This window comes from Molothrus ater, chromosome 2, assembly GCF_012460135.2.
Source record: "Molothrus ater isolate BHLD 08-10-18 breed brown headed cowbird chromosome 2, BPBGC_Mater_1.1, whole genome shotgun sequence".
NCBI classification, from domain to species: Eukaryota; Metazoa; Chordata; class Aves; order Passeriformes; family Icteridae; genus Molothrus; species Molothrus ater.
The window spans coordinates 30970461-30984084 of NC_050479.2; the positions used below are offsets into that span (position 1 = coordinate 30970461).

General features: G+C 46.7%; 1 protein-coding gene across 2 annotated transcripts in view; it reads left to right on the top strand.

Moving 5' to 3' along the window:
* Positions 1-2586: 2586 nt before the first annotated feature.
* Positions 2587-13624, top strand: part of LONRF2 (LON peptidase N-terminal domain and ring finger 2) — a 34118-nt gene continuing 23080 nt past the window's right edge. Inside the window, exon 1 of one of the 2 annotated variants that reach the window (XR_004980102.2) lies at positions 2587-3541. Coding sequence is in view for 1 of the 2 variants with exons in the window: in XM_036382057.2 (XP_036237950.1) it covers positions 2782-3541 (760 nt within the window). In the remaining variant the exon portion in view is untranslated. The remainder of the gene's footprint in view (positions 3542-13624) is intronic. The other variant, XM_036382057.2, reaches the window with a different exon arrangement.

A 13624-nucleotide genomic window follows, 5' to 3' on the forward strand; every position in this document is an offset into this window, starting at 1 on the left:
AAAAATTTGCAGTGATTAATTAACTATGATTAAGGTTCATATAAAGCATAAGCAAAACCGACCGGGGCACAGGGAGGGCTTCTCACCCTGCCTCATGTACGAAACAAAGGAATCCAAACTAAACTTATATTCCATATGCTAATACATATTGATCAATATTTTTCTGTAAATCCCCTCCTATTTTTGATTCTTGAAATCTACGTCACTATACTGCTTACTGCATGCTCCACTTGTTGTTAGGGGGTCTCCTGGCTTTCTGGTGGTCTTTTCAGAGGAAGGCTCACTGTCTTCCTCTCTGTCCTCTGAATAATCTTACAGGTTGCACATGTGCACTAAGCTTTGTGTTATGTAAGTAAGCATTATGTTCTAAATAAGCCTTATTATTTCATAGATTAAACCACAACTTAGATTCCATACTTGGAATCGTCCCAACTTTGTTCATCCCAAGGCTGATTCTGCTTTGGGATCTTGCTTATCTCAATACTACATCCTGTATCCTGTTTTTCACATGTAACGTCTGCAAAGTGGTCCATCTGCTTTGTAGCACTAATCACATATACTTTTCCTTAATTATTTTATAACAATTATTTTCTAAAATATTGATATAGTTACAATTTAATTAGCACAAATCATATCCATTTATCACACACAGCAGTCCAAAGACACGTGGAGAAAAGTGGTGTGACAGGATGGACTTGCCTGCTGTCTCCTTCTTCAGGAAAGCAAGGAGGGCTGCTGGGGAGTTCCCAGCCAAAGAGCCTAATCACCAGATGAGTGGGATGGGGGCAGTCAGCCAAAATGCTGCTCTTCCATATTGGAGTCATAGGAATGAGAAAATAATGCCGTGAGGTAACTCTAGCACTGAGTCCACATTTTCATCATCTGTCCAAGATTCCGTGGCTTGTCCTTGATACCACAGACTAGAACGAGCCACCGTGTTTCTGTCCTCTCTATGCTGTGAATAATGTCCCTAAGTGACTTATATAAAATGGCAATGGGATTCCATCCCATCTTAACTGCAAGTTAAGAACGTGTCAAGAAAGGGAATGATGAAATACCAACAGGATGCCAAGGTCACCTTCTGGGTAGAAGCCTTGAGCCAAGGAAGTTGGTACAATTGTTGGAGAAGTGAACATTGCCCAAAGAATCAACTGTTAGAACATGAACACTGCAAAATGGATAAGTCATGGAGCAACTTAGTGCAAACGTATTACTGTTCTGAAAACCAGCAATACTTCTATAGCCATCATCCACCTGCTTCTTTATTGATCCAGACATCCCAGAGTCAGTCTTGCTACAGTTTCTCATCTATGATGAAAGTAAGGGGAGGGTTTTACAGAGGTGCTGGAGGGGCTAGGATGGCTGGTGCTCTCTTGGCAGTCCCCGGGTATCCTTTATCTGTCATGAATGGCTCTGAGGATCTGAGGAACAAAGGTCCTGTTCCTTGCTGTCAGCTGGGATCCTGTGGTCATGCTTACTCCAATGTGAATATTGATGCTTACTTAAGCCTGACTGTGCAGTATGACATACACCTAAAGAAAGTTAGCATCTTACTATTTTAGAAAATCTGTACACTTTCATAGTATCAAGACTGTTTGGTACAATATTTAATGAATGAAATTTTCCTGATTAGCTGGGGGCCAGAGGCCTAACAAGAGAGGCAAAGCCAAAAATCCCCTCTGCTGTCCATCTGCAGCCCAAAAAGCAGCTGGATGTGGGTCTCTCCCCATTGGATTGACAGGCTTTCCGCTTCTCAGAGTAGTTTGTTTACAGCTGTGTCTAAAATAAACGTTGCCGAACTTATTCTTTTTTCCCCCGCTCCTGTTATTCCTGCGGAGCAAGTTGGATTCCTCTCTGACTCACGCATGATTAACTAACTTCCAGCTGCATTATCTTTATTGTTGCTGCCGATACACAAGCCAGCGCTCAGCACGACTCGTGGATCCCAAGCTGTGCTGGCGAGGCTGCCACTTAGAGAAAAAGATTTTTTTTCTAACAGTTGTGGTGTTTGGGAAATGTTATTATTTTTTTATTTGTGTATTGATTTATTTAAGAGACAGCAAGTACCTGCTTTCTCGGGGACCAGAGAAATTAAAATAAACAACCGATAACGCTCCCTGACTCACACGGTGCGGTGCTGCTGACGGAGAGGCCGTGTCCGGCGGCGGGGGGACACCGAGGGGTCCCGGGGCGCGGCGGGACTGGAGGCGACGGGACAGGAGGGTCCGGCGGCCCCGGCGAGGAAGCGGTTAACGCCGGGCACCAGGAAACGGGAAGGAAGAGGCTGAGCTCGGCAGGAGCCGCACGGCGGAAGCCCCCCCGGCCCCGCTCCCGCTGCTGGAGCCGCCGCCGCCGGACTGGGCGCACGTGCGGGCGCGGCGGCGCAGGGGCACGTGCGGGGCGGGCACGTGCGGCACCGGCACCTGGCAGCGGCGGCCGGGCGGGCACCGAGGGAGGGAAGGGGGAGCTCCCGCCGTGCCGCCGCTGCCCCCGGGGAGGGCGGGCGGTCTGCCGGCCTCCGGTGCTTTTACCCAACCACTCGCCCCTTACATAAGCCAGGAGCCGGTCCGTCCCCCCCCGTCCCCCCCTCCCCATCCCCGCCGCCGCTCCCCGTTCCCCCTTCCCCCTCCCGGGAGCCGCCCCCCTGCTGCAGAGATGTGACACGCCCCCTCTCCCTCCCTCCCTTCCGTCGCCGTCCCCTCCCAGGAAGAAGCCGGAGTCGGCAGCGCCGCGGGCCCAGCATGGAGTAGGGCGGCCCGGGGCCGGCGGCGCCGCGCGGGCATGGAGCTGGGCCCGGGGCCCTGCGCGCTGCCGCCCGCCGCCGGGGCCGGGGCGAGGGCGGCGGCGGCGGGGGGACCCTGCGCCGAGATGCTGCAGGTGGCGGAGGAGGCCTTCCGCGGCGGCAACTTCGAGCTGGCGGCCGAGATCTACGGTTCCGAGCTGGCGGGGCTGCCGCAGCCCGAGCGGGGCCTGTGCCTCCGCCGCGCCGACGCGCTGGCCAGGGCCGGCCGCATGGCCGAGGCGCTGGACGCCTACGGCGCGGCGGCGCGGCTGGCGCGGCTGCGGCCCGAGGAGCTGCGGGAGCTGGCGGAGAGTGTCGCTCTCAGCATCCGCGACAAGGAGCTGCGTCTCCCGCCCTGGGGGAGCGGCGCGGCCGGCGGCGGCGGGGCGGAGGGCGAGAGTCTCGGCGACCCGGCGTGCTGCCGCCCGCCCGAGCTGTTCGCCTGCCCGCTGTGCCGGCGGCTGCTGTGCGAGCCGGTGACCCTGCACTGCGGGCACACCCACTGCCGCCGCTGCGCCGAGCCCGGCGACTGCGGCCGCTGCCACCGCCCGCGCCGCCCCGCCGAGCCGACCCCTGCCGCCGCCGCGCTGCCGCCGGCCGCCGGCCGCCCGCGGGTCAACGTGGTGCTGGGCAACCTGCTGCACAAGTGGTTCGGCGCCGAGAGCCGGGCGCGGCGGCTCCGCGCCGAGGGCGACGCGCTGCGGGAGCGCCAGGAGCTACCGGCCGCCCTGGAGAAGTACAACCAGGCCCTGGAGATGGGTGAGTGGCGCCGGCGGGAGGAGGAGGAGGAGGGGGCGCGGCGGGGACAGCGCTGGCCGCCGCCACCGGGCTGGCCCCGGAGCCGGGCGGGGAGGGGGCATGCGGTGAGTGGTGGGAGAGGGAGCCTGCGGGAGGCTACGAGCAGGAATCCTGCCAGCGGGTCTCCTCACGCCCGCCCCCTGCTCCAGTGAATGGCTATTTTTGTTCCACTGGTATTTTTGTCCTTGCTCTGAAGGTGCTTGGCGTTTAGCTGTTCGCTGCCGATGACTCATTATGCAGTATTTCTAGAAAACCCGCTTTCCTATTTATGGGGAAGCCATCATTCAGCGTAGGATACGCAGTAGTGGTCGTGTTGAGCCGCGCCGCGGCTTCCTGGAAGAAATGAGTGTGTGGATCAGATTCATTCAGCTACGTGCAGCTGCACCTTTAGCAAGATAAAAGCTTTGAAAACATCTGATGGTATATCAGTAGGTGTAAAGGCTCAGAAAATTTCCTTTGTCTTGCACTGTGCAAAATTCTCAAGGTTGGAGAGACAGTCCACTCGTGTTTTGAGCGTAGCCTCTTTGTTGACAACGCAGGATTTCTGTGTGCATGGTGTTCTCTGAAAAGCTTGGCTTTAAATAATAATGATGCCTGCCTTCCTCCTCTGCCAAACCGGTGGCAGCCTTAGTTTATCAAAACTAGCTTGTTTTCAGGTTCTGCGCCGAGTAGTAGGTGGATGCTGCTCGCTCGGTTGTAGCCCTGTAGTAGTGGATGTGTGCGTGCGCCCGGCTGTTTGCCCTGCGAGCGGTGGGGGTGGTACGGCACCGGGCATGGCTGAGAGGCGTGCGGCGGGGAGAGCCGTGAGCTCGGCACAGCCCCCGCGATCTGCCGCTCCTCCGCTCTCAGCGAGATGGATGTCCGGTTTAATCGAGGAGGAAGGGGGGAGAATGCCTCCGTCGTTTTAACACTGACGAAATCCTGCGGGTAAATGTCTTTGAAAGACAAGCGTAGGGAAAATTGTGCCGCTCCTCTGTCAATGAGCTCCTTCCCCGCATTGACTAAAAATCACGTTCCTTGATCCTAGCTGTTACATGCAGGGATAAATGGCTCTGATTATTATTTCTTTTAATTTCTTTTGTTGTGGAGAGAAACAATTTCACCGTTATTCCAGTCCTTGACTCACTTTCAGTTTTTTGCCACGGCTTAACGATAGGCATTGGAGATAGAAGAGTTTGGGATGGGATAGCATAACATACTATCTACTCACAGCTGGTACTGGCTGTGGAAAGCATTACTTCTGCTGTTTCTTCCACTTTCCCAGCTAGATGTGACAAGTTTTCAGTCCTATCTGAAAACTATCCTATAAAACTATTATGTGGTTTAGCTGAAGTAATCCCTGTTAAAGTAGGGCAGGATGGAGCCCAAGAAGGAAGGTGAAGCAGAGGGAGAGGAGAGGCTTAATGTAGGTCACTGGTGGATACGGTGAGTTTTCAGTAGGGAAGCATCCTAATATTTTGGGTTCAGGGTCCTACTGCTGGGAAAAATAGCATCTCATCAATGAAATTAATGTTTGAAGAGTTTTTTAGAGAACTATTTCTCACTGTTGTCTCTGCTTCTTGCTGTGTCTGCATGGGGGTGAAAGGAGAGGGAAGACTGTGGTGTGCTGCTGGTGTTCTCACACAGCATGTGTCTTTCTCCTTCCTCTCCCTGGGGTACAATCTCCAGCCATGGCTGTTGTGCATCAGGGCCTCAAGGGCCACTCCTTTGCAGTGTCCTTATTTCTGTCTTCAGTGATTTCCCAAGCAGCCTGGGAATCCATTCAGAAGGTCCTCACTCTGTCAGTGAACTTGAATCTTTTCTTTTTAATAAAATTGTAATTGGAAATAATAACAGGTATCTTGCTAGCTTTTGAAATCCAAATTCCAGAGGCTTACATGTTGAAACTTCCCTGTAGTGGATCCAAATTCCTACTGATGAAGGGCAGCCCATGCCCCCAGCCCATCATCTTTTTTGATGTTTTGTGCGTGCTGGTGCTGTTCCTCACAAATTGAACTGCTGTGTATGAGCCTTGTGTTCTTAAATTCTTGCCACACGTTCACTGCTCTTCTGCATGCTGAAGTTGCCTTCTTGTTTTCCAGCCAAGTATCATGGTAAATAAGGAAAAACCCCACAACTCTTCCAACTGTTCAGTGTTGAAATGTTAGCATGTGAGTGACTAAAAAGCACAGGACAGCCCTAGGAGTCGCACCAGGTGCCTGAGAGCATTGTCCAAAAGCTTCCTGAACTATCAAGCTTGTGGCTATGACCATTTCCTTGGGGAGCCTCTTCCAGTGCCCAGCCACCCTCTGGGTGAAAAATCTCTCCTAAAATCCAACCTAAACCTCCCCAGACTCAGCTTCATGCTGTTTCCTCAGGTCCTGTCCCTGGTCACCAAGGAAAAGAAATCAGTGCATGGGCCTCCACTTCCCCTTGTAAGGAAGCTGTAAATTGTGATGAGGTGTCCTCTCAGTTTCCTCTACTCCTGGCTGAACCCACTTCTGATGTGTGAGAAGATAAGTGCCTTTTACAACCTCCAAATGCTTGTGTATTGCACAAGCGTGTCAAGGGCCTGGCTATTTGAATTTTTTTTTTTTTTTTTTAGTGACTGCAGGCTCATGAACACATTGATAATACAATTGTGATATAAAGTTAGGTAAAATTCCAGGTTTCTTGGCAGTACACATACTTCAGTGGGATTTTTTTACTGGTGTTTTTTGTGAAATACTTTCCTACTCTATTTGTTACAGCTAGCTTTGTGTGATGCAATATTAAAGCAAGTTTTCCTGTCATTTTGCTCGTTTTGATTGTGACCTTCTCTCGATTGACACTTTAGTTCTTGAGGTGCTTCAATTCTTGAATTACATTTCTGGTGCAATCTGGAATGTCTGGTACATATTTCAGGCCTGGGAAGAGATCTACATGCCTTCAAGTTGTCAGCTTTTTCCAGTTGAACTAGTTAGTCTTACAAACTCATACTGTCAGTGAGTATGTTCATCTTTTATCCTTAACTATCACATTTACAACAGCAGTGCTGCTCCCATGTTCACTACTGTAGTCTGATATGGATTCAGGTGTGGTTGAGTGGGGTTTTTTGTTCTTAAGAAAATCAGCTTTGCTATTTGATCCTTCCAGTCCTCTTGAGAGGTGATCTCTGCTGTATTATACAAAGTCACTACCTTTCTTTTTTCCTCTGCTGTAGACATTGTAATAGATCCTCCATTATTGTAAGGTATCTAATTACCACAGCTTCAGAGCAAGCACATGTCAAGCTGCTTGAAAGAAAGCATTTGTTTCCAGATGGATCATTTTTTGTGCCAAGCTTTATGCTGTTCAGCCATCATAATATCAAGTATTGTCCAAATGTTGCTCTCATGGCTGTTACCCCAGCTTTCTGAATTTCATTTGTGTGGGGTGGGCTTCCTCTCTGACATCCCTTCTCTTCTAACTAGCCTTTTGATTGGACTCCTAGGTTAGTTAAACTGAAATATATGATATATGTGTGTGGGATTGCTTTGTTTGTGGGGTTGTTTTCTTTTGTTTATTGGTTGGAGCCTCTTTGTGCAGTATGTGCTTTCTGCACCCTTTTTTCTTTAACCTGCTGCTCTTGCTGATGGAGGTACTCTCTGAGGGACTGTGCTTGGGAGGAGTAGTTATTTCCTTATATCAGGCATACAGACTCTTTAAGCTGTGTGCCTGAAATTAAAGTAAGCTAGATTTCAGTGACAAATAAATTTATTTTGAGGATGTGCTTTTGGGAGTGTGTTCTGGTTTTGTTTTTGTTTTTTGTTTTGTTTTTTTTTTTAATTTATTTCTCCAAAGCAGTTCTCAGTTACAGAGGCAACAGGTAGCTCTTGCTTCATTGGGAAGATTGTGAATAGAGCTTTTCCCAGGTACAGCTCTAAAAGAGATGAAGCTCTCGTTGGGATGAGGGTGCATTCATTAGACAGCATTCATGTTACAGGTCCTGGGTGGTCTCTCAAGCCTGCCCACAGGGCTGTGGCTCTGCTGGGAAGGGCTGTGACCTTGTGCCCACCTGACCCTAATCTCAAATTAGCTTCTTGGGGTGTGGAGGGGTGACCCTGCCCTGGCTCCTGTGATGTGATGTGTGGATTTTTTTTTGCTTGCTGTGTGCTGTACGGTTGGGTCCCAGCCCTGAGGGTGGCACACATCCTATCTGAATGCTGGTATTCTGGGACAGCTTGTTTCTACATGAGACATGTTGCTTCAGTGTGTAGTTACCCACTGCTGCAGAGTTTTATCAGGCTCGAGAAGATCATTGTTTCTGGAAGGCTGTAAGAGCTCAGCAAACACTCAAAGTGATTGTGTTTACTTCTAGTGTGATGGACTCTTTCTGAGCAGAACTATGTTTGTCCTGGGGCAGGGGGGGATAGCTAATGCATGCAGCCACTCACATTGCTCAGGATTTTAGTTCCGCCCCTGCCAAGGTTTCCAGAATGAGCATATAGGAGATGAAGCTCAGCTGTATCATAGAGTTTTCAAAACACAGTGACAGATTGAGGCCTTAGGAAGAAAGGGCTCCTTTGCACATACATCTGTGTGGGTCTTTGTTTCAAGTGGATAAAGGATGGTGTAGGAAAGGCCAAGGAGAGGAGGTGAGTTTGTACCAAGCCCAAAGTAGTGTTAGAGGTAGCAGTGCTACAGGGCAGGCAAGGGAGATGCTGCTGTGTGCCTGCTGGGGATGCTCTGGTCTCTGGGAGTGCAGAGCTGCTCACTGACCTCTGGCCCACAGCGTGGTGGTTGTGGTGTTGCTAGGAACAAAATGCAGATGCTTTTGTGAGCTTTGGTGGAAAGAGGAGAATCTGCCTCTCTCGGCCAGACCTTGGAGAGCCCTCCCCTCTCATCCCAGTGGATGATCATCATAAATTGGTCTGATCCAAAAGAAAGCTTATTGTGGCCACTCAACACTAATTACTTTTGTGGTCAAGCAATTAATGGAAATTTATCTGATGCCTACCAAATTCTCTCTTTGTAAGAATTGAATTAAGGGGGTGGGGCAAGCCAGGAGGCAGTAGAAAAAAGACAAAAGGAGCTACAGACCTTCAGTGTGAGTTGATTCAAGAGCAATTGCTGTAGATTTTCCTGCCAGGTAAATGCTAGATCGTGGGGTTGCACTCCTTCCTGGAGAGCATGGCATAGGTAAACTTCAAGCCAAGCATTCTTTGAGTTAGACTGAGTGCTTACAGCCATAAGATGGGTGTTGGCAAGTGTTCTGCCATGCCCCAGGAATAATTTGCTTGGGCATTTTCCTTCTATGTCTGTGTCTAAGTTGTTTCAGATAAGGGTGGGAAAGGGTGATCAGAATTTCTTGGTGGACTGGTGGTACACTCTTCAGGTGCTTTCCTACTGCAGCCCTGACTAGTGATGGATTTCTCTGTTAATCCTGGGTCAAGGTCAGAAGAAGCAAAGATCCCCAGTCTGTAAAGGGACTGAATTGTCTTTAGAGAGAGCTGTGCTTAAGTTTTTGTAGAGATTGTTGATGCCATTGTATGCATTTTATTAATTCTGCCATTTTCTAAGGTTGTACCCTTGTTAATGGTGCACCAAAGTCTTATTCAAAGAAAACTGCTAGAGAGCATCCATATGCACCTGTATGTGCATTATATATATTAGAATACTTTAACGGTCTCTTCTTTTGTATACCATCTATAGAAGGCTGCTATTAAAGATAAGGTCATTTGTCTTTTCCTGATATGATAAAAAAGATGTTTGCCAAATCTTCCTTCCTCACAGGGTCTTGGGTATACTTTCCTGTTTGCAGTAGTAAAGAAGTAAGTCTTTGATATTGTACCAGCCATTTAGCAAAACCAACAAAAAAGTCATGGTAGACAGCTGTCATACCTCCTACAACAGCAACTGGTTCAGTCATTTTAATAATTTATCAGAAGAATATTTAATTTTTTACCTCCTGATGTAAGGTGACTTTAACTGAATAATGAGAGGTAGTGTTTCTGAAATTACCTGCTACAAAAAATAGTAGTTGCTTGCTGCTTAGAGGAGTTGTGCTAAAAAAGGAACTTTCCCATCCCTCTGTAAAATCTTGGAATCCCTCTGTAAAGTCTTGGAATCCACTTAAAGTGTGTGTCCAAAACCTCTTTGCCCTGTTCTACATGGACAGAAAAACATGTAAAAGTAGGAATCAAGGTTACTTAGAGACTGTTGCAGTAATCCCAGAGTTATTTTTAAACTTGAAATATTTTTCAGAGTTCTGCCCCACAGTGCCTCCCCCACTTCTACCCCCCCCCCCCCCCCCCATTTTACTGTGAATTAGGGCTTGGAAAATAGTAGTAAATACTTCATGTATGTCACTACTGGAAACATGTCAAGTCATTTGGAGGAGAAGCTCATGTTACTCTTGGTTTGTACAGAGCTTGTGGCTGAGTGCTCAGGTCCTGTACTTGGATCTCTGGAAGGTTTTGCCTGCTTGCAGAGGGTCTGCTGAAGGCAGAGGCATTGCTGAGCTGCAAGACCAGAGCCAAAGTGGTCAGGAGGCTTATTCATCACTGGCAAAGGGGAGAAGGCATCATGTTGTACAGTAGACAGTCTTCCTTTGGGTTTTTGGGGTTTTTTTCTGTGTTTTTTAAAAAAGTAATTAACGTTGCTCATGTAACTTACCCCATCTTAAATGGTACAGAACTGTATTTTCCCCTCCCCCTTCATGTATGTAACCCAGATGTAATTTCCTATAAATAATTGAACTGCTTCAGCAATCGTTGAGAATGAACTATACCTACTTAAAGTCTGAAGATTTTTTGAAGTCTCTTCAAACAGCATACTCTTTTTTTTTTCTTTGATTAAGTATAACAGAATGTCTCTTGCTTTTGAAAGACATTTATAGAAGACTTGTGCTTCCTTATCTTAAAATTAGTAGGGTTTTGCAGTACTCTTTTCTTTTTTGCAAATGTATTGAGGGACCTGCTTGTTTTGAGGACAGAAGAAGTGAGGTAGTAACAGAGAAACAAGAGGGTCCTTTTTTGCAAAAGTCAGAAATTCTGAAACAAGCTTTAACTGGAAAAAGAGGTTACAGAGACCTGAAGGGTAACTTCAAGAAATGTAGCTTACGTAGTGGTTGTGTCAAAGCAGGCAACTATGTTGTCACTGGTAAGGTAGTTTTATGATAGAATATCTGGCTGTAAACTGATCTTGTTAAATAAACTGTGACTGTGGGAGATCTACTTGGCTGGTCCCGCCTTGTCCGCAAAGTACAATGGTGTCTTTGGAGTCTCCTTGCAATCACAGGTTCTTTTGCACCTAGCATAGGTCCCTGTTTCTTTGGGAAGATCAGAACTTTTCCTTGGGTGCTTTGAACATCTGGTGGGGGGTTGACCCCTTGATGTTTTTTGTTTTGGTTTTGAATCTTTGCTTGTTATGTCATACTTCAGTCAGTAGATGTCTTGATTTGGGGCAGTCTCTGTACCTGCTGTTTGAGAGGATAATTCCATTGTGACTGAGGCTTTGGTAGGAAACCTTTCCCAGCCTTGAACTAAATGCTGGGTCAATTAGTAAGCATTGAAAAATGAGTCATATTTGTGTACTTACTGTTTTTAATTATATGATGGCAAGAGGCCATAGATGACCTTGGGGTACATCATGTGAAGCAGCCCAAATGTCCAAAGGGTAGGAGTGGGAACTGAAAATACAGGGAGAGTGTGTTGTTTCATGTTGTATTATCTGGAAACAGTAGCAGGCATCTAGCAGAGTGTTGAAAGATGAGGATTTGCATAGGAGGGAGCAATGATCTCATATATTGTGCTTAGCTCCATGTTGGGACTTTCTTGAGTTTCGGACTTCTGCTGCTACAATTCATGACATGAATTTGAGAGGAAGGTTATCATTGGCTTTGGAGTTGTGGACATGGAACCTAAACTGTAGGTTAATGTAATTGGTAATACATTAATTTGTAATAATGTAATGTTAATGGGCATGCTTCCTCATGAGGCCAGAGCTACAGCACAAAAGCAAGGATGCAAAATGAGCTGCATCATCTGTAGCAGCTCTTCTGGGTAGCATACAACTTCCCTTACAGTGTATCTCTGAGTAATAATGGGAACAGTGATTAGCTGTGCTTAGCAGTGATGACAGTCCAGCTTTAAATAACATATGGAGCTTCCTAACTGAGGACTTACTGAGCCTGAAATAAGACTGCTGAGAATCTAAAGCATTTTGTTCAGCACACTACAAGAGCTGGGTTTTTAAGCCTAGACTTTTGAGCAGCAAAATACTGGGACCTGAGAGAAATTAGTATCATTCTTAAAATTAAATCTTCCTTAAAAATTGGTGGCATAGGCTCCAAGTGGAGGATGGTGGTGCCCTGTGCTCCTCATCCTCACCACAACCTATTTCAAGGGTGCCTAAGGCCATACACTACTGCCTGCCAGTGTTGGTCCCTTGGTCCCCCAGGGAAAATGCCTGCAGAGTCCTGTTCACAAGTGCCTGTCTCTAAGTGCTGTGGAAGGGTGCTGGGTTGCACAGGTAGATTTCTGGAGGAAGAGCCATCTTTTATTGCATTCTCTGTGCACTAAAAGCTCTTGCACATTTCCTCTGGGGTCTTTGGTTACTCCACTTCAGGAAAATGCCAGTGATTTAAATGCAAGAAGGAAAAGCCACGTTATTCAGAAAATATGTATACCTTTCAAAGTCCAGTTGTTAATCCAATTAAGGTGGACTGATGATTTAGAAAACATGGGTTTGCTGATTGCAAGTAGGTGGTCATAGTCATTGTCCCTCTTAATCGGGTTTGGGAAGCTGGTTTTCATCTTTGTTGTGAAATGAAGTTTTATTTTAAAGTCCTGAATGTCTTTACTACTTCTGCTAATTATTTTATCTAAACTGCACCTTTCTCTTTGCCACCCCCTCTTTCCCTACCAAACAATCCTGTGCATCCATTTTTTGTGTGTGGACTTGTCATGCTTACATGAAGTTGGAGGTGAAAAGCTAATTTGCTATTCAGCTAATTACTAGAACTTGCTTATTTCTCACTGAAAAAAAAAATATTATATTATTTTTCAAGCTTATTAAAAGGCTTTCAATACTGAATTGTTCAGAATTAAATGCATAATGTAGCAAAACAAACCAAGTTTCTTTCTCTCTCCAGGGCAGAAATTTCTTTAAAATGTGAGAGAAGTTTCTACTGAAATACTGTGCAGGCTGACTCTTACAAGCAATACTGAAAGGTTTCTGTGATGACACTTTCAGTTCTGTTCATGCCTTCAGGAAATACGCTTAGTATTGAAATAGGTTTGAAGAAGATGCAATTTTCTAGGAAGAATTATCAAATAAGGAGAGTTAGAGAGTTCTTTAAATTTGTTCTTTCTGTTCTGAGTTCCTGGAAGAAGTCACTGTGTAGTTTATTACAGTAAAACTTCTATCATAATCTATGGTCAGTTGGGCAAATTCTCATAATTCCTCTAGCTGCCTTCCAGGCACAAGGAGATTTTGGGGAGCCCTGTTCTCCTACCAGCCTCCCGAACTCAGCAGAATAGTTTTTTAAAAAACTTGAATTCTTGGGCATATCTAGAAAAGTAATTCTGGGTGATAGCTTCTGTAACATAGTATAAAAAATGTGCAGATGAGCAAACACACAAACATGGTGTGAGAGGAGAATTAATGATTTTGAAGAAATCCAAGCTGACAACCACACTCAGGGTAGGCAATATTTGGTGGTCCATAGGAGAGTCCAGGAGGCAAAGACCCAAACATTCCTCTGCTCTGGGCCCTGTATGGGCTAGGGTTTTGTCTGTTACAGTGAAATTATGGCTGGGGGGAAGGGAGATGCTTGGGAAGACTTCCAAGACTTGTGTCTTGGAGGAAGTCCCTGTGTTCCAGCTGCCCGAGCCGCAGATCATGGGAGCCTCAGTACTGCATCCCTGATGCTGACAAGGACATAAATTTTGCTGTGCAGCTGTAGATTCCCAGGAGGAGATGGATTCACAAAATGCCATCTGCTGGTATTGTGGAAACAGTAAAATTTTCTATGCTTTTCTTTTTTAATATGGCCTGAAATAATGAGCCATTTCATAAAATAAATCTTTTTCTCTGCTCTTT